This window comes from Amphiprion ocellaris, chromosome 15 (genome assembly GCF_022539595.1).
Source record: "Amphiprion ocellaris isolate individual 3 ecotype Okinawa chromosome 15, ASM2253959v1, whole genome shotgun sequence".
Lineage (NCBI taxonomy): Eukaryota > Metazoa > Chordata > Actinopteri > Pomacentridae > Amphiprion > Amphiprion ocellaris.
In genome coordinates, this window is record NC_072780.1 from 34,169,826 (window position 1) to 34,189,661 (window position 19,836).

The 19,836-nt window shown below is 38.0% G+C and overlaps 1 protein-coding gene and 1 long non-coding RNA gene across 2 annotated transcripts; one reads left to right on the forward strand and one right to left on the reverse strand.

Moving 5' to 3' along the window:
- Positions 1 to 11,066: 11,066 nt before the first annotated feature.
- On the reverse strand, positions 11,067 to 14,966 carry smim13 (small integral membrane protein 13). The gene is made up of 2 exons (XM_023296756.3): positions 14,566 to 14,966; positions 11,067 to 12,183 (listed from the first exon to the last, which is right to left on the reverse strand). Exons 1-2 carry the CDS (start codon positions 14,639 to 14,641, stop codon positions 11,993 to 11,995), a joined length of 267 nt encoding a protein of 88 aa, XP_023152524.1. The 5' UTR covers positions 14,642 to 14,966; the 3' UTR covers positions 11,067 to 11,992.
- Positions 14,967 to 15,031: 65 nt separating this feature from the next.
- Positions 15,032 to 18,498, forward strand: LOC129350722 (uncharacterized). Its single transcript, XR_008604208.1, has 2 exons — positions 15,032 to 17,284; positions 18,083 to 18,498. It is a non-coding gene; the product is annotated as an uncharacterized LOC129350722 (long non-coding RNA).
- The last annotated feature ends 1,338 nt before the right edge of the window (positions 18,499 to 19,836 follow it).

Below are 19,836 nucleotides of genomic sequence, written 5' to 3' on the forward strand. Positions count from 1 at the left end.
CCCAGTCCATTTGTGTTTCTGATGCAGCAGATCTGTAGAGAAAAACAGAAATACCCAGAAGAAAAACACAATGTGAGGGTTTGGAACGCACAATTATTTGCAATGTTTTAAAACTAGCAGTTAATTTCTGCAAATACTGATAATTTGTAGCTAAAACTAAGCATTCTGTCTCAGCAGTGAAATATGAACAACCAAACTATTTTTTTTTTGATAAGATGCAGTTTGTCTCTGTACTACATTTATATTTGTGATTTACTTTTGTTTTAGACAAAAGTGAGATAGAAAAGAAAAATGACACCAGAAGGTCAGATTTATGGGATCATTTCTGTCCCTACATGTAAATACTATCTCCAAATTATAAAAATAAGACAAAATGACACAAACAAGACACAAAACAACACATACGAGACACAAAATGACACTAATGTGACACACAACGACAAAAACAAGACATAAAGTGACATATATTCAAGACTAAAGTGCGATATAAAAGAAAAATGAGACCCAAGGTCAGATTTCTGAGAGCACTGAACATCTGAAGACTATCTCCAAATTCATTTTGTGTGCTGTTGATGTTGTTGTGTGTCACAAAGTGACACAAAATTACAAAAAGACAAAATGATACAAAGAAGGCATGAAACAACACATACGAGACACAAAATGACACTAATATGACACAAAACCACAGAAATAATCCACAAAACGAGAAAAATAAGACACAAAATGAAAATTGCACACTAGACTGAAAGCAGCTCCCTCCATCCTGGACCTTCTCATCCAGGTCTAAACATCTAAAGGCTCCTGATCCAACGTCCAGAACGGGTCGGTCCAGAGCTGGACTGGAAGAAGAAAGAGTCGACCTGCTGAAGGATAAACCACATTTAATCTGTGGAGGCAAAAACATCCTAGTTAAAGAGATTTCCTGTGTCCAGACTGCAGGGACAGCCTGTATTTTAAAAGTCTACAAGGACATTCGTGTTCACATATAAAACTTGAATGTTCAGTATTTTTCCTGAGCTTTCAGAAGCATCTCATGGTCTTCATCATCTACTGGAGTTCACTTCAACTACTCGCTCTGAGATGCAGAACTCAGATGAAGACCGACTCAGCGGCTGAGTTTGCTGTTATTTAGCACGCCAGGTGATTTCTTGTGTAACCATGGTAACCAGGTGTTTCTGATTCCAGTCGTATCCAATCAGAGTTGTTTGGAAGCTCTAATCTCAGCTGAACACGGGGCTGAGAGGATTCCACTGAGCCGGACAGGACCGCTGGAAAAGACGCCAAATAATTCTTCAGTCTGCTGGGAGGACATCAGACCTGACAGGACAGAATAACGAGGACGAGACGCTTGGACCGTGAGAAAGCAGCTTCAGACTCCAGCATCTGCAGCACATTTTCTCTGTTCACTGTAGCGAACTGGAGGGTTGAAAACTATAGAAATAGACACAAAACCAGCCTTAGAGTTTACCCACAATCACCTTTTTTCCCCAAAACTTGTCCAGAACGACTCAAAAATTGCATGACATGAGTCAAAAGACGTCCAAATAATAATAATAGTACATTTTATTTGTGCCTTTCTTGACACCCAAAGTCACTTTACAGTAGAAACAAATACAACAACAAATAACCCCAAAAGTCATCCAAAATGATCAGAATTATCTCCTAAATTACTCATTTTATGCCCAAAATGACAAAAACTTCTTCAGAATGACCTAAAAATGTGAAAAATGTTCATTTTGAACAAATTTTGAGAGAATTTGGATGTTTTTCAAGTTGTTTTGACCATTTCTGAGTAATTCTAGACTATTTCTGTGTGATTCTGGACAAATTTTGGTTCTTTTTTTACAAATTTTATCACATTAGACACACATTCAGTCATTCAGGACAACTTTTTCTAGTCATTCAGGACGATTTTTCAACCATTTTAAAGAGGTTTCTGTTAACCTGAACAATCCAAAATGTGTATAAAATGATCCTTCCATCTGTAATAGTTCTGACCAACCACCGACCAACATGCTGATATGAGCCTTAAAGTTTACCCAGAATCACCTGTTTTCCTAAACTTGTCCAGAATGACTCAAAAAATGTGCAAAGTGAGTCAAAAGACGTCCAACATAACCAGAAAAATTCCCCCAAAGTGATCAGACACGTCTCCACAATGACCCAAAATGGTCAAATATGTTCATTTTGAACAAATTTTGAAATAATTTTGGACATTTTTCAAGTTGTTTTTGACCATTTTTGAGTAATTCTAGACTGTTTCTGTGTCATTCTGGACAAATGTTGGCTCCTTTTGGACAAATTTTAGCACATTAGACACATTTTCAGTCATTCAGGACGACTTTTGTTTCATTTTGAACAAACTGATGCTGATATGAGCCTTAAAGTTCACCCACAATGACCTTTTTCTCCTAAACTTGTACAGAACGACTCAAAAAATGTCCAGAATGAGTCAAAAGACGTCCAAAAGAACCCAGAAGTCCCCCAGTAATGATCAGAATGGTCTCCTGGAGTGCTGATCAGAGGTGCTGATGACAGGAGGAGCTGCAGTAAAACATCCTCAGTGTTTTCAGCCGTTATTTTCTCAGTGATTAATTCTTTCCCTGAGGAGGAGCTGCTCCAGACTCCAGACCTCCTTCAGCTTCCAGTCAGAAAACCTCATTAAAGTCCTCCAGCTCAGTCTGGCTGTTGTTATTCTGCTCTGCATTCCTCTCTGGGGAGATGAGAAACAAGAGAAACACTTTCAGAAAGGATTCATTCAGAGACGTCAGATCCACAATAGATTCTGTTCTACGGAAGCCTGAGAGGTTCAGCAGAGAGGATGAAAACTACAAACTGTTTCAGCGTCTTTATTTCACCCACTACTAGTCTGCAGCTACATGCTAACGCTAACTAGGCCTGAAACCATCCTCCACTTACTCCAGTGATCAGTGGCCATTTACACAAAATCAACCAAACTTATGTGTCACTTTGCATCATTTGTCATTTTTGTGTTAAATCTGACATCATTTTTCATCATTTCTGTGTCCTTTTGTGTTTTTGTGTCATTTTTTATTTACTTAAGCATCTTTTTGTCAATCTGTGTTATTTTGTTTTGTGATTTTTGTGTTTTTTTCTGTCATTTTTGTGTTATTTCAGCATTGTTTTGTCATTTTTGTCTTATCTTAGCATACTTTTGTGTCATTTTTCTGTCTTTCTGTGTATTTTTTGTGTTATTTTAGCATCCTTTTTGTGTTTTTTTTTTAGTTATTTTAGCATCTCTTTGTGTCTTTTGTGTTATTTTAGCATCGTCATTTTTTACTTATTTTTTGTACAAACAGGAGCGTTTAACCATCATTTGACTCGTTTTCCACAAAATGAATTGAACATTTTTATGTTTTTTGGGTCATTTTTGTCATTTTGTCATATTTGCGTTAAATTTGACATCATTTATCAGAATTTCTGTCTTTTTGTGTCATTTTTAAAAATTTATTTAAGCATCTTCTTGTCATTTTTTGTTATTTTGTTATTATTTTTGATTTAAATTTGGCATAATTTTGTCATTTTTGGTGTTTTTGTGTTATTTTTTAATTTTCAGCATTCTTTGGTGTAATTTTTTTGTCTTTTTGTCATTTTTATGTTTCACTGCCAAAATCTAATCACTTGGTTTTTGTGTCATTTCTGACCTTCCCTGAAAATTTCATCCAAATCTGTTGGTCTGTTTTTGCGTGATGTTGCAGACAGACAGACAGACAGACAGACAGACAGACAGACAGACAGACCGCTGCCTTCCTTGGCGGAGTAATGAAAAACAGATTGTTAGCATTATCATAAGGTAGGTGTGTTATTTCTCCATCATCATGAAGTAGATATCAGTTCATCGACTATTTTTATTAAAATAACTTTTACCTGGAGCTGATTCTAGGATTCTAGCTCCTGTAAACTCTCTCTGTGTTCAGCTGCAGTGATGATGATCCTTCAGTCAGTCAGAGAAAACAACTTATTATGGCTGCTATGAAAGCCTGAGAGTCGAGGAGAGCTCAGTGAATCAATGACTTATTTTAGTCCTGGCAGCTCCAATTCATCTGCTCAGGACACAACACTCATTCCAGCAGGAGCTCCCATCGGCCAAACATCCCATAAACGATTGTCTGCTTCACCACGGTAACGCTGAAGCTGCTCTGAGGTCAGCTCCATGAGACACCGTCTGGATAAACAGCCAACAGGTGTCAGGATAGAAACCTGTAGAGAAACAGAGGAAGCAGACAGACAGCTGCTCACCTGTCTGTCTGTCTGTCTGTCTGCTCACCTGTCTGTCTGCTCACCTGTCTGTCTGTCTGCTCACCTGTCTGTCTGCTCACCTGTCTGTCTGTCTGCTCACCTGTCTGTCTGTCTGTCTGTCTGCTCACCTGTCTGTCTGTCTGCTCACCTGTCTGTCTGCTCACCTGTCTGTCTGTCTGCTCACCTGTCTGTCTGTCTGTCTGCTCACCTGTCTGTCTGTCTGTCTGCTCACCTGTCTGTCTGTCTGTCTGCTCACCTGTCTGTCTGTCTGTCTGCTCACCTGTCTGTTGTGTTTTTTGTCTTACTTTTGTCATTTTGTATTTTGTTTTATCCATTGTTTTGTGTCGCGTTTTCAGCATTTTTTTGTCTTGTTTTTGTCGTTTGTCCATTTTTTTATTGCTTTGTAACTTTTTTGTCTAATTTTTGTCTCTTTTTTGTTTTGTTTCGTGTTGTTTGTCTCATTTTTGTAATATTTTGTCTTATTTTTGTTGTTTTTTGTCTTACTTTTGTCATTGGTGTCATGTGTTTGTCGTTTTGTGTTTCCTTTTCGTCTTGCTTGCGTGTTTGTCGGTTTTTTTTTTTGTCATTTTGACAGTGAGCGGTGATGTGTCAAACCTTCAGCCAACAACAGGAGCAGAGAGAAGCCTCATTTTAAATAAAACAGAGCGAGGAGCTGCAGAGTCGATGTCATTTCCTCGGTTCACCACAATCATTTCCTGTAAAGTATTTGCAGCCTCTGAAATTACAGCTTCGTCGCTCAGCAGGACCTCCTCCTCTGAAAACAGCTCAGAACGTCGTCAGATCAGAGGGAGAGGCTCCTTCATTAGAACCAACACATCTCAGAGTCACTCCACTGGGATGTTTGCTGATCCTCTGCATGTTTCCAGGCAGTGATGGATGCAGGATGATCTGGAACCAGAGGAACGTCTCCATTACTGCACTTTAAATCATCTACAGCCGTTAATTCTTTGCATTTAATTAGAGTTTATTATGGGCCCTCATTAGAAAATACTCAGTCACAAGTAAAAAACATTGTTGGAGCCAAAATATGGTTACTTTGTTTTGATTGTTGATAGTGTCGGTATGACTGTGTGGGTGTGGCTTTAGGAGCCACAGGGTTGCCCACTGTTGGAAGTGGACTGCATATATGATGGCTAATGAATGAATGAATGCAGGTGTGCAGTTTGGAGAGGGAAGCCGAACAGTTTTCGACCGTGCTCAAACGCCGTGTCAAGCAGGTGAATGCTGTCAGGTTATATAATTTTGGTTTATTGGAAACTTAATGTTGACTGAATGATAACTTAGCTGCAATGCCGTCAATAAAAGAAACATCCAGTAAAACGAGCAGAGACACTGTTTTAATTTGAAGCCGCACGCGTCAGACTGGAGGACACTAACTGCCACCTCAGTGACTACAGGTAAAGTCACTACAAAAAGTCGAAAACTGGCTTATTGTTGAGAACATGAACTATTAAGTTTAAAACCAGGAAGAGGATCAACGTTGGACGTTTCAGGCTCCAGAAACTGCCGATCGCTGAGGACATCGCTGGATTTATTGTCCTACAGAACAACTGCCGATCGCTGAGGACATCGCTGGATTTATTGTCCTACAGAACAACTGCCGATCGCTGAGGACATCGCTGGATTTATTGTCCTACAGAACAACTGCCGATCGCTGAGGACATCGCTGGATTTATTGTCCTACAGAACAACTGCCGATCGCTGAGGACATCGCTGGATCGGAGCAATCCAGAGCCGCGTTGTGTAGCGGGATGTGAGGACGACGCTGCTCGGCCTGCTGTTTACTTCAGATAAGCGCCCGCACGCATCGTTTGGACGACGGTAAGCGCTGGTTTGGACACGGACAGTCGGCACATACAGCGTATGGACAACAGGTATGTTGCGCTACCAACACAACACATGGCCATAATTAACTATAAACAATTGTGTGCACACACAGGGCCGTTTTCCTGAAATAAAAGGAAAGAGACAAATCCAATGCATTGGTATCGAACTGAACTCGAACTGAAATAATTGTGACTTGTTCTATTTGTGAACTGAGGTGTGTGTTATATGGGTGAAGGTATTTGTGATTCAAACTTGAAACAAAAAAAGTCTGGTGTAACTGATCCAATGAAAGGTGGTGTTTATTATATTTAATTTGAGGGTATTGTGTGACGATGGAGTCAGAAAATGTACAGAGTGAAACAAATGATCAAGCTTTGTTGGTTGAAGCCACGGCTGAAACACAGTCCACGCAAGCGACAGGTAACGGTGGAAAGGAAACACAAGTCCTTAAAAAACGCACAATCAAACTAACCCCGAAGGCCTTAATGGAAAAGTTGATCACACTACAAAAGGTTCGAGCCTCCAAACTAAATAAGGCAAGTAACTTGCAAAAGGTAATGTGCGAGTTAATGGAAGACGGAGGATGTGAAACAGAGGTGCGATGCTCCTTTCAGAAATATTTGCATGTATGCAAGGAAGCTAGAGAGGCACATGAGTCTCTTTTACCGTTATTACCTCCGGAGGAAAAGGACAAACACGGAGTATGGATTCAAGCAAAGATGCTCAGTATTGATAAATTTATTGATGACATGGAAAAATGGATAAAATGTGCAGATGGCCGGGAACCTGTGGAAACCGTGAATGAGGAGGACGTGGAATATGAAATTAATCCCCATGACAGCATTTCTAATGTGGGCAGTAAAAGGTCTACTGGGAAAAGTCATACAAAATCATCATCCAGCACATCCAGCAGATCCTCAACGTCATCAGCACGCCTCCAGGCGGCGGCAGAGAGAGCTGCACTTGCTATACGTGCTGCAGCCTTAAGGGAGAGGAGGAACAGGAAGAAATGCTGCGAAAGAAGAAGGAAATGCTGGAACTTGACACACAGCTGGCTGCTGCTGAGGCTAAGGTAGCAGTACTAAAACCCCCCAGTCACCAAGCTCCATCAACCACATACTCATGGAATGGACTCATATTATAGAACAGGAACAAGGCCAAAGAAACCTTCAGGCACACTCAATCCTCATGCCAAGGATTACCAGCCATCCCTATCACAACCACCTGAATCACAGCAACCATCCATTCAGCAACCACCCATTCAGCAACCACCCATTCAGCAACCACCCATTCAGCAACCACCCATTCAACAACCACCCATTCAACAACCACCCATTCAGCAACCACCCATTCAACAACCACCTTGGCAAGAACAACAGTACCAACAGCATGTATACTGGGATACAGAACAGGACAATAAATTGAAACAATACAGAAAACCCTTGAGCAAACTTCCTGTTGACCCTCCTGAGCAGTCAACCAATCCAACCAATATTTGTATTCAAAACAATGATGAAACATCAACTGTATGCAACTTACTGCAAAGACAAAATGAAAGAACAGCATTGCTAGTGGAGCAACAAACTTCTCATCTGCTGCCACCGAGAGAGATTCCATATTTTGATGGAGATCCTCTCCAGTATAGAACTTTTGTCTGAGCATTTGCACATTGTGTAGAGCGTAACACGAGCAACAGAGGTGATTGTTTGTACTTCCTCGATAAATACACCAGGGGTCAGCCCAGAGACTTAGTACATAGCTGTCAACACATGCCACCTGACAGAGGTTATGAAATGGCAAAGAATCTGTTGGAACAACATTTTGGTGATGAATACAAGATCACTGCAGCCTACATGGAAAAGGTGCTTGTAATGTCGCCTTGACATAAAATTAACACACCGAAAAACGTGCTGAACAAGAGCTGGTGGTTTATTGGTGAGCTGCCTTCGAACTTTCCAGAATCCCCATAAAAGGCTCAACAACTCTCGTGATGTCTAGTGGTGCGTTCACTGACCACATAGTGTGGGAAATTACATTCACATTCATTACATCTCCCCATTAACTGCTGAAGACATTAACTGCAGATTGTAAATTAGTAAAACTATAAATTTAAAATCATTTCTAGTCCATGACAAGTTGTTTGGATCAGAAAGTAAAATACTAGATTGTTCATTGTTCTTTTATTGTTTTGTTTCTCATTTTTGTCATATTTTGTCTTTTTTTGTTGTTTTTAGTCTTTTTTTGTCTGACTTTTGTCGTTTGTCTCGTGTTTTTGTCATTTTGTTTCTAATTTTTGTCGTTTTGTGTTTCCTTTTTGTCACACTTTTGTCATTTTGTGTTTTGCTTTATTCGCTGCTTTGTGTCTCGTTTATGTTGTTTTGTGTTTTTTGCCGTTTTGTTTCTCACTTTTGTCATTTTTGGTCTCGTGTATGTAATTTTTTTGTCTTGTTTTTGTTGTTTGTCAGATTTTTTTGGTCTCTTTTTTTGTTTTGATTCTTGTCTCATTTTTTGTCGTTTTGCTTGATTCTTTGTTTTGTGTATCGTTATTGTTTTGTCATTTTTGTCTTGCTTGTGTTGTCTACTTTTCTGTCATTTTGCATCTCACTTTTGTCGTTTTGTGTTTCCTTTTTGTCTCGTTTGTGCTTTTTGTCTTATTTTTGTCATTTTGTGTTTCACTTTGTTGTTTTGTGTAGCGTTTTTGTCGTTTTGTCATTTTTTGTCTTGCTTGTGTTGTTTGTCAATTTTTTTGTCACTTTGTACCGTTTTTGTGTAATTTTTAATCTTTTTTGTTTTGTTTCATGTCGTTTGTCCATTTTTTGCCATTTGTGTTTCATTTTTGTAATGTTTTGTCTTGTTTTTGTTGTTTTTTTGTCTTTTTTTTGTCTGACTTTTGTGGTTGTGATCCTCCAGTAAATCCTCTCTGGTTCAGTTCCAGGTGACTAAATGTTGTGTTCCTTTGTAGACACTCTGTGATCTGGAAGTTGTAATGTGGAAATGATAAACTGAGAATGAATGTTGATGAAACTGAATTTATTTTTCTTCATAAATTTCAGGTTGTTCATGATGTTTAGTAAAAAGATAATTCCTGAATTGTGAACATTTCTGCACTAAAACAAAGGAACCATTAGGAGTTGTGGTTATTTCTAGGTTTTACTGGTTTTACTGGAGATCAGACTGGACTAGATGTGGAACCTGGACTAGGATCAGTTTGACTCTCCTGGTTCAGGTTTTACATACTGAGGGTTAATTCTAGGACAGTAATTCATGGCAGCAGTTTGAGCTAAAATGGTTTAGCAGAATTCAGACATGTGCTTTTCTGTTCCTATTTGTTTTATTTTTAATATTTTATTGCTGTAAGTTTCAGCATCTGCTCTGAAAAACAAACCAGCTGCACAGAAAAACTTCATGAACCCGAATCCTAAATGTTATTTTCATTTTCTGCTCTCTGGACTTCATTTACGAACAAACACGAGCTTCTTTGTCTCCTCTCAGAACAGAACCTTTACTGCAAACCAGTCGGATTACGCATCTTAAAAAGTAAAATCTTTACTCTCAGATCTGTTCTGACCAGCAGCGGACCATAAACTAAGTTCTGAGATGATTTACTTTAGTAAAGGCAGAAACAAAGCACTGTTACAAGTGTAAAATCTGTTTTCATTTTACTTCACTGGAGGTTTTAGCAGCAAAATGGACTCATAGTATCGAAACTACATGTCCTCATGAAGCTGCAGAGTTACATTTATGGATTTTATTACTTATTTATTGCTGTATAAACCAGAATCACTCCATTATGTAAATGTATTACATGTCTGAAATGCTCAGTGTTTAATCTTTATCCTCCAAATAAATATGGCTGCCAAATAAAACCAGTTAAATAGTACAATATTTCCCCTGGAACATGTAAAAAATCTAAATATTGAAGTAAAGTTCAACAGTTTAATAATTCTACTCATGTAGAGCACTTGAATGAAGGCAGTTGATTAAAACCACAGAAAACAGAATTATAAATCCTGAACGAGCTGCAGACTGCCAGGATGTTTGTCTTCTACCAGAGCACTAGCGCCACCTGGTGTTCAAACCAAAGAAGGACTTTTGGGCTGAAACTCTTTTGTTTTGCATCATTTCTGTCATTTAGAATCTGTTGGTCATTTTGTGGTAATTTTGGCCCGTTTTTTGGCCATTTGGTCTCTTTTTGTGGTGATTTTCCAGCTTTTTTAAGTTATTTTAGTTTCAGTTTTTCCCAGAACTCGGATGTGCTGGACTGATGAAGTTCTGAGGTGCTTTTTGGGATGATTTTGTGTCTTTTTGTGGTTATTTTGCATATTTTTTGTGTCAAATTTGAGTTTTTGTCACAACTTCACCCATTTTCATGGTAGCTTTGGTCCTTTTCGTGGCAAATTTGGCCATTTTTATGGTGAATTTTCATGTTTTTGCTGACATATTTGAACATTTCAGGGCAGTTTTGCCTCTTTTTGGGATGATTTTATGTGTTTTTCTAGTTGTTTTGCATGTTTGTGCCAAATTTGAGTTTTTGTTGCAATTTCACCTCTTTTATGGTAGTTTTGGTATTTTTTGTGATGAACTTTGTTCTTTTTGTGGTGATTTTGAATGCTTTTGCTGGCATATTTGAACCTTTCAGGCTAGATTTGGCTCTTTTTGGGGTTATTTTTCAGCTTTTTTAGTTATTTTAGTTTCAGTTTTTTCCCAGAACTCAGGTGTTTGTCCTCCTAAATGTACTGTACTGTATTTTATCTTGAATTTGATTTACTGTTTATTGATTTTAAATGAACAGTTTTTATTTATAACTCGTTTTATTTTATTGTATTTTATGTACAGCGTCTTTGAGTTACTTGTAAAGCGCTTCATAAATAAAATTTATCATTATTATTATTAAATGTCATGTGTCTATTTGCTGGACAAAAACAGCAACTTCTCCACAAACCACACAAACAAGACGGTTTTATTTACAGCCTTATTTATTTGAAGCTACAGCTCCACTGAATGATAAAAGGTGCGAGCGTTACATGAGCTGTACGTTGAGGGGGACTGTGTTACAGAAACAGTGTCGGCGAGGATTCCAACCACCGCCGGTACAAAAGGAGGCCGAGTAAGCAACAGCGATGCCATCTAGACAGGCACTGGTACAGACGGAGGCACCGGGAGGGGACAGGATTCAGACCAAGTCGCTCGGACAGAGGTCGGCTAGCGTCTAAACGCCGCTTCATTTCCTTGAAACTTTCTCCTGACTCTTCAAGTATAAATCTAGAAAAAGAAGACAAAGAAGAAGAAGTTGCAAGAAAACAACACGTCACATTTCACTGATCTGGAATGCAGCCCAGTCATTCGTCATCATCCTTTGAGGCTTTGGGCGTAATCTAGTCGGTGAGGAAACACCTACAGGACAGCACGACGTTCCCTCCATCGCACTTTGTTCTGTTTAGTTGTCAGTTGTACAAATCGCTGCTTCAGTTTCTCTTCTGTCGCTAAAACCAAGGAGCTCATCTTTAACTGCTGTCTGCTAAAAATACATGATTAAAACATGTAGAGGAGAGAGTGAAGCTCTCAGCGGCGGCAGGAAGCAACTCGGCCGCTCAGACGGTCGGCCGCCTCTACAGCAGGAAGATCTGAGGATCCTCTGAGGACCACGAGGATCCTCTGAGGACCGGGAGGATCCTCTGAGGACCGGGAGGATCCTCTGAGGACTCACTACACTCTATGAGACATATGAACAGAGGACACAGAAAGACAGACAGTAACGAAGACGAATGGCTTTTCCCTTTGACTCCAGGAGGTCTGCCTGGTCAGAGTAAAGTGTCCCGGTGAGGTGAGGTCCTTGTGTAGTGTCGGGTCGGTGAGGAACATCTCAGACGATGACGTGAAGGATCTACGAAGGGATTTCTGGAGAAGCGACTCTTTGGCGTGCGGACCGGGGACGGTTTCGTGTCGGGGCGCTGGTCGAACGTTCGCTCTTGGTTTCGGACGGTTGAGTTTCAGCCTGCGGGGTACTGGCGTCACCCACCAGTTCACGGAGGAACTTAAACTTGGACAGGAAGAGCTGCCAGACGACATACCAACCTGCAGGATGGAAGGAGGAAAAAACGTTAGATGGACCACGTTCATTTTATCGTTTCTTACTTTCTTACTAAAAAACAGCGGGACAAATCACAAGAATACAGAAAGACAAAGAAAGCTGAACAAGAAAACTCTAAATCAGCCATCAAAAAAATACAAAAAACCCAGCAAAAACAAGATACAATATTACAAAAACAAGACGCAAAGCGAGTAAAAAATGAGACAAACGACAAATGTCAGACAAAAAAAGACAGAACAACAAAAACAAGACAAAATATTACAAAAATGAGACACAAAACGACAAAAGAACAACGAACAATCTAGTATTTTACTTTATGATCCAAACAACTTGTCATGGTCTAGAAATGATGTTAAATTTATAGTTTTACTAATTTACAATCTGCAGTTCATGTCTTCTCTGGAATTTTTACACTTTGAGGACTGGATTGGACCCTCTGGAGGACCGCTTTTGGGCCGAGGACCTTATGTTTGCCACCTCTAACCCAAAACATCACTTAATGTAGCTCTTAGGATATTTTCAGGAACAATTTTGACCTCCTGGAGAAAAATATATTCAGTTCAGAGCACAAGTAATATGATATTTACTCATTTATTACGGTACGACTCCTAATTCAGTCCCACTTCAAACAAAGACAGCAGCAATAAACGACTCTTATTACTCAGACTCACTGATCCAGATTAGGGGAATATATGGTCCTCTCTGGGACAAATCACTACAGCAAACTGATTATCAGCCTCATCAATCGTCAGATCCAATATTCTACATTGTACTTCTCTATCTGTAGTCCCACCCACAGGAATATCTGACACGTCCTAACTACAGCCTAGAAACACTGAAGTCTCTTATAACTAAACATCTGTACAACCAATAGGTTTAGTGTTTGAGTTTAACTTTGATAAACTTTAAATAAAATATAACTATTCACTGCAAATGTGCATCAGTTCCAAACATTTGTATCGACCTGCAGCCACTTACTCTTATTGGGTTAACCCCCTAACTCTGTCGGTTATTTTCTTGATTAATCCGTTTTTGTAAAATTTATAAAATATCTGAATATGGTGAAAGATGTCGGTCTGTGTTTCCTAAAGCCCAGAATGTCGTCTTTAAGTGTCGTGTTTGTTCCATAACTCAAAGATAGTCACTTTTTGTCACAGAGAAGAGGGAAAAAAATGAATATATTCACATGTAACAGGCTGGAATCAGAGAATCTTTTGCAACAAAGCAATTAATTATCATAATAATAGTTCAAACTAATGGATTAATCTTTGCAGCTTTGCTTCAAATGCTGTCATTAATCTATTCCATGACTTTACAGCTTCACACCTGGAAACTCAACAGCTGTTTTAAGGGAAGAACTAAATGTCTAGATTAAGACAAACCGGTTGTTTTCCCTGCAGGTCTAAAGATCAGATCAGTTCCAGTTGGTAAAGAGAAGCAGCCAGTCCTCCTCTGAACCGGATAAAAATAGAAACTAAAGTTAAAGACTGAAAACAGCTGACCGGACATGTAGGGCGACTCTAAAGGAGCTAAAGTTGCTCTATATTAAAGTTGCTTGATATTAGTTAAAGTTGCTCTAAATGAGTTAAAGTTGCTCTATATTAGTTAAAGTTGCTCTGTATTAGTTAAACTTGCTCTATATTAAAGTTGCTCTATATTAGTTAAAGTTGCTCTATATTAAAGTTGCTCTAAATGACTTAAAGTTGCTCTATATGAGTTAAAGTTGCTCTATATTAAAGTTGCTCTAAATGAGTTAAAGTTGCTCTATATTAAAGTTGCTCTATATTAGTTAAAGTTGCTCTATATTAAAGTTGCTCTATATTAAAGTTGCTCTATATTAGTTAAAGTTGCTCTATATTAGTTGAAGTTGCTCTATTTAAGCTTAAGTTGCTCTATATTAGTTAAAGTTATCTATATTAAAGTTGCTCTAAATGAGTTAAAGTTGCTCTATATTAGTTAAAGTTGCTCTATATTACTTAAAGTTGCTCTATATTAAAGTTGCTCTATATTAAAGTTGCTCTATAATAGTTAAAGTTGCTCTGTATTAGCTAAAGTTGCTCTATTTTAGTTAAAGTAATTAGCCTGTTAGCCTCTAAGTAGCCTGTTAGCCTCTAATTAGCCTAGTTAGCAGCCTCTCTCACTAATAAACCGGTATGATCCAGGCCGGTGGTGCCGGTAGAACAACAACCCGGTACTAGTTAAAGTAGTCACCGATCAGTTGGTGGGGTTTGTCGGTAACTCGTCCGGTCAGTCAGTGGGTTTTGTCGGTAACTCGTCCGGTCAGTCAGTGGGTTTTGTCGGTAACTCGTCCGGTCAGTCAGTGGGTTTTGTCGGTAACTCGTCCAGGTTTCTGTCCTTTAACTCACCGAACAGCATGAAGAGCAGCGCACACACCAGAGTGGCCACGATGACCAGCAGCGTGAGCCCGACGCTCTGCCACATCTTAGCCGGACAGCAGCACCAGCATACGGGGGAAGGACTCGCTGTTTTCGGCTCAGGACCACACGGACACGCGCTAGCAGAGTTACAAACCGGACCGGGACGACACAAACAAACGGCCGCTCATCGCACACTCACACCGGCTTGTTTACTGAGCTAGCTGCTAGCTTAGCCGGTTAGCTTAGCTGGCGGACAGACGGAGCCACGGCGGGTCACAGACGGTCCTCAGGCCGGCAGGAGGGAAACATGAGCCGAAGGCAGCAGCTCACAGCGGGGTAGAGTCCCTCTGGAGGGAGCTACATCACTGCGACGTGGATTTGTTCACGCCTTAGGACGACACAAAGCGGCACAGTAACCCGGTTAGCACAACATCAGCGTCATGACTCTCACTGAGTCTGCGCAAAGTCCTACTGACTCATGGGAAATGTAGTTTGTTTTTCAGTCAAACGTTTTCTGACGTCCTGCCCTCTCTCTCTCTATAGAAGCCCATTTAAGCCATTTGAAAAAAAATGTCACATACTATCTCATAAGTAAGAGATAGAAGGTCAGAATTATGACTTTCTATCTCATAATTAAGAGATACTATTTCATAATTATGATTTTCTATCTCATAGTTATAACTTTCTATCCCATAAGTATGAGATACAAACTCATAATTATGACTTACTATCTCATAATTATGATTTTCTATCTCATAATTATGAGATAGCATGTGACTTTTTTGGCAGAAATGGACTTCCATACATCTTGTGTTTATACACTGTAAAAAAAAAAAAAAAAAAAGAAGAAGAAATGTTGTTATTACGGTAAAATTCCGGCAGCCATGTGTGGAGAAGTGAGAATGCCAAATTACAAAAACAAATCGATAAAAGAATAAAATAAAAGTGGAAATATAAAGAAAAATTTAAAAAAATGAAAAATCAATAATGTGGCAATATAAAACAATATTAATAAAAAATGAATCTTTAAAAGAAAAGGCTAATAAAAGTAGAAATATAAAGAAAAAATAAGAAATGTGCTCTTCCTTCGCTTTTAAAGCAACATAACATTATAATGTACTGTAATAATTTATCATTTATAATTATGTAATTTATATAGTAATATGCTAAATAGAAATATAATTTTATAGTTTCTAATTTTATTAGCCTTTTCTTTTATGGATTCATTTTTTGATTAATATTGCTTTATATTGCACCATTATTTCTTAAATTTTATTTAAAAGCATATTTCTTCCTATTTTCTTATTTTCACTCGTTTTAGATCATATTTACTTTTGTGGTGTTTCCAGAGGACAAAAATAAAACTATGGAGCACCAGCAGGGAAAAAGGATTTCAGATTTAGTTATGAAATGTTAATATTTGTTCCAACTTTGCAGCATTTTCTCATAAATCCTGCAGGAGGCGCCATTGTCTCCTTAAAGGTCTGCAGACTTTCCAGCTGTCCTCTGTGGGTGTTTTCTGCATTCAGGAATTTACAGCAGAAACGCTCTACTCTGCTTTGTTACACGTCTGCATTTAAATCAGATTTTAATAAGGATCTCACCTGAAACTCACCTGAAACTCACCTGAAACTCACCTGGATCTACAGGAACATTCTGTTCATTTACACAGATAGGTAGATTAAACCTTTATTGGTCCTGCAGTGTTACAGCAGCAAAGACAGAAAAAACAGTACAAAAAAGAGCAGCACACAATGCACAGATATACAGTACATCAATTAAGGTTGCTCTATATGAGTTAAAGTTGCTCTAAAATAAATTAAAGTTGCTCTATATTAGTTAAAGTTGCTCAAAAATAAGTCAAAGTTGCTCTACATTAGTTAAAGTTGCTCTAAAATAAATTAAAGTTGCGCTATATTAGTTAAAGTTGCTCAAAAATAAGTCAAAGTTGCTCTACATTAGTTAAAGTTGCTCTAAAATAAATTAAAGTTGCTCTATATTAGTTAAAGTTGCTCAAAAATAAGTCAAAGTTGCTCTACATTAGTTAAAGTTTCTCTAAAATAAATTAAAGTTGCTCTATATTAGTTAAAGTTGCTCTATTATTTAAGTTGCTCTATATTAAAGTTGCTCTATTATTTAAGTTGCTCTATATTAGTTAAAGTTGCTCTATATTAGTTAAAGTTGCTCTATATCAGTTAAAGATGCTGTAAAATGAATTAAAGGTGCTCTATATTAGTTAAAGTTGCTCTGTTTAAGTTTAAGTTGCTCTATATTAAAGTTGCTCTATATTAGTTAAAGTTGCTCTATTATTTAAGTTGCTCTATATTAGTTAAAGTTGCTCTATATTAGTTAAAGTTGCTCTATATTATGGAAGCAAATCAGACTCATCAGATTCTGAATTTTTAAAGGTGCTGAATTTCTTACTTATAATTTTTTTTTGCATCAAAATTACATATGTGAATTTTTTATGCCTGAATTTAGCTCATCAAAATTCTAAAAACCAGTTAAAAATTCAATGTCTTCAAAATTCACCATCAAAAAATTCAATGTTCAAAATTCGCCATCAAAAAATTCAATGTTCACAATTCGCTGTCAAAAAATTCGCTGTTCACATCTGGGGGACTCCTCCTCCGGTCATGTGACGCAGACGGTTCACCTCACAAGACCGGGGTCAATCACAGCTACCAGCATGAACGACGGCGCTTCAGTGAGTGTATTAATCCTTTTTGTCCTGTATGTGGTTTGTTTTTGTGAGAGTCAGTAAGCTGTAATGCATGCCGTTAGCTGCGCTAGCACAGCGTTAGCCGTGCTAATACAGCGCTAGCACAGCGTTAGCCGCGCTAATACAGCACTAGCGACGCTAATACAGCGTTAGCCGCGCTAGCCGCGCTAATACAGCGCTAGCCGCGCTAATACAGCGCTAGCCACGCTAATACAGCGTTAGCCGCGCTAATACAGCGTTAGCCGCGCTAATACAGCGCTAGCCACGCTAATACAGCGCTAGCCGCGCTAGCAAAGTAATAAGGTCACACAGACAGCACGTTCTGCAGCTGGGTAGTTGAGTAACAATTTTATAAACGCACAAATGGGTGGAAGTGTGATTTATGCGCCCGAAAATGCAGTTAAGTCACAGAGCAGTGTAAAGAAACTGGTCACCTAGCAACCTGAATTAGTCTAGGTAACACTTTGTTTAATATGTGTGTTTTCTGCTCAAGTTAATGTTCCTGGTTTGATTCATTTTAAATTATTCCTGATCTTGAAAGGTTTTAAACAGTGCAGTCAAAGTAGTTACAACTGTGAGCGAATAGCTTGAAATGAACTGCCCTAGACTGCTCTGTTCATAACCCACCATTCTTTCACAGCATGCTATATCAAGAGTTATTGTGCAATGATAGATAAATGCAGCCCATTTTTTCAACTGTTTCCTGTTTAGTATGCGTACCCTAGATTGTTTTTGATCATTTGTTGTAGCCATTTATTTAATCAATTTTAATCCACTCCATAGCAACACCGTCTGAACTGACCAGTCTGGTGAAATTCTGGACTGGATGGGAGACTCTACCAAGAACTCTCTCCACAGAAGTAGTGAATGGCAGATACCTGACAGCCTCCACCTGCTATGAGACCTTACATTCCCAGGACATTACAAGGACTACACATCATTTAAGACTGACATCCTGGCCTGTATTTGCACTTGCCAGTCAAGATATGTTAGGTGTTGTTCTCTAGTTAGTTTTACTTGACTGACAAAACTAAGTGCACTTTTGGATTCCCTCCCCTACCTGTTCTCCCAACTCACCTGACAGGTTATCTGGCTCAAGTATGCGTGTTTCTGCCATACATTTAAAGTATCTGAAGTTAAGAATATTTCTGGTGAACAATACATGCAATCACGGCATTAAAGCAGGAGTTAAAAATGAACTGGACTGTACTGACTTTATTTTCTCACTGGTGAATGGGATATATATATATATATATATATATATATATATATATATATATATATATATATATATATATACACATATATATACATATATATTTATTTATTTATTTATAGGCTTTATTTATAGGTTGACTATATATATATATATATATATATATATATATATATATATATATATATATATATAGTATTCCAAATACTGTCAGAGCAAAAAATATTTTTAAATTGGCTGTCACTGTCAACCTACTTCAACAGGCATTTTTTTGCACATTAAAATTTGAGGTTGTTTGAATGACACTATCTCAGAACAATGATGAAGAATCTATAATACTGAACAAGTAGATCAATAATCTCAGATTATGGGTGAGTTGAAATATGAAAAAAATGAAGGGGTCTATGAAAAGTCCAGTCTTTGAAACCTGACATGTTGTTTTGTGTAATTTCTTTGTAAATTAGCCCTGCATCCAGTCATTAACATGACATTGGCATAATGGAACCATGACCACATATATCCTTCTGAATATAGTGGCATTTTTCTAATGGCAAATTTTCATGCTTTGACAGATACAGTGGTGGAAAAAAGTTTTCAGGCACCTTGAAAATTTTCCACAATCTCAAATATTATCGTAAAATATTTGTTGGAAAGTCTTTTGTGTTTCAAAAGGTGTGACTGCATTAGACAAACACAAATGATGCTTTTTTTTGTTTATTGTTTACATGAACAACAAAACTAAATTCTACCAAAATGACCCAATACTCAAAATTTCTTATTTTTAAGGAACCAATGAATTTCAAGTTTTTATTGACTTTTTTAGGATTTGTTTCGTATTATGGCTGTGACTGAACTAATAGAAATTGCATTTGAAGACCTCAGAGGGATTCTTAATGCAATATTTCACAAATGTATGAGGTGTCCAAAAACGTTTTTCCACCGCTGTATTTAATAGCAATCTGATATGCTTATGTTAGCAAGACAAATAAATGAAAATTTCAGGCTTTTATCTTGAATTATTCTTGAGATATTATATATATATTATATATAGCCTCAAATTTTAATGTGAGAAAAAAAATACTGAAACTAGGTCTACTGTCCACTTAAAAAAATCTAAAAGTATTTGACATACTCAGCTAATACTTCACAGATACCATTATCTATACATGAGACAGACATATTAAGTTCCAGTAAGTTATGAAGGTGCTCTGGGGATGTGACCATTCTTTGTCGCCCAGCTGCTCCTCTCTCTGAGTGCACAGTTGCAATGTACTGATTCCTGTTTTCTTTTTCTGAGCTGATAAGATGGTGTAGCTGTGTC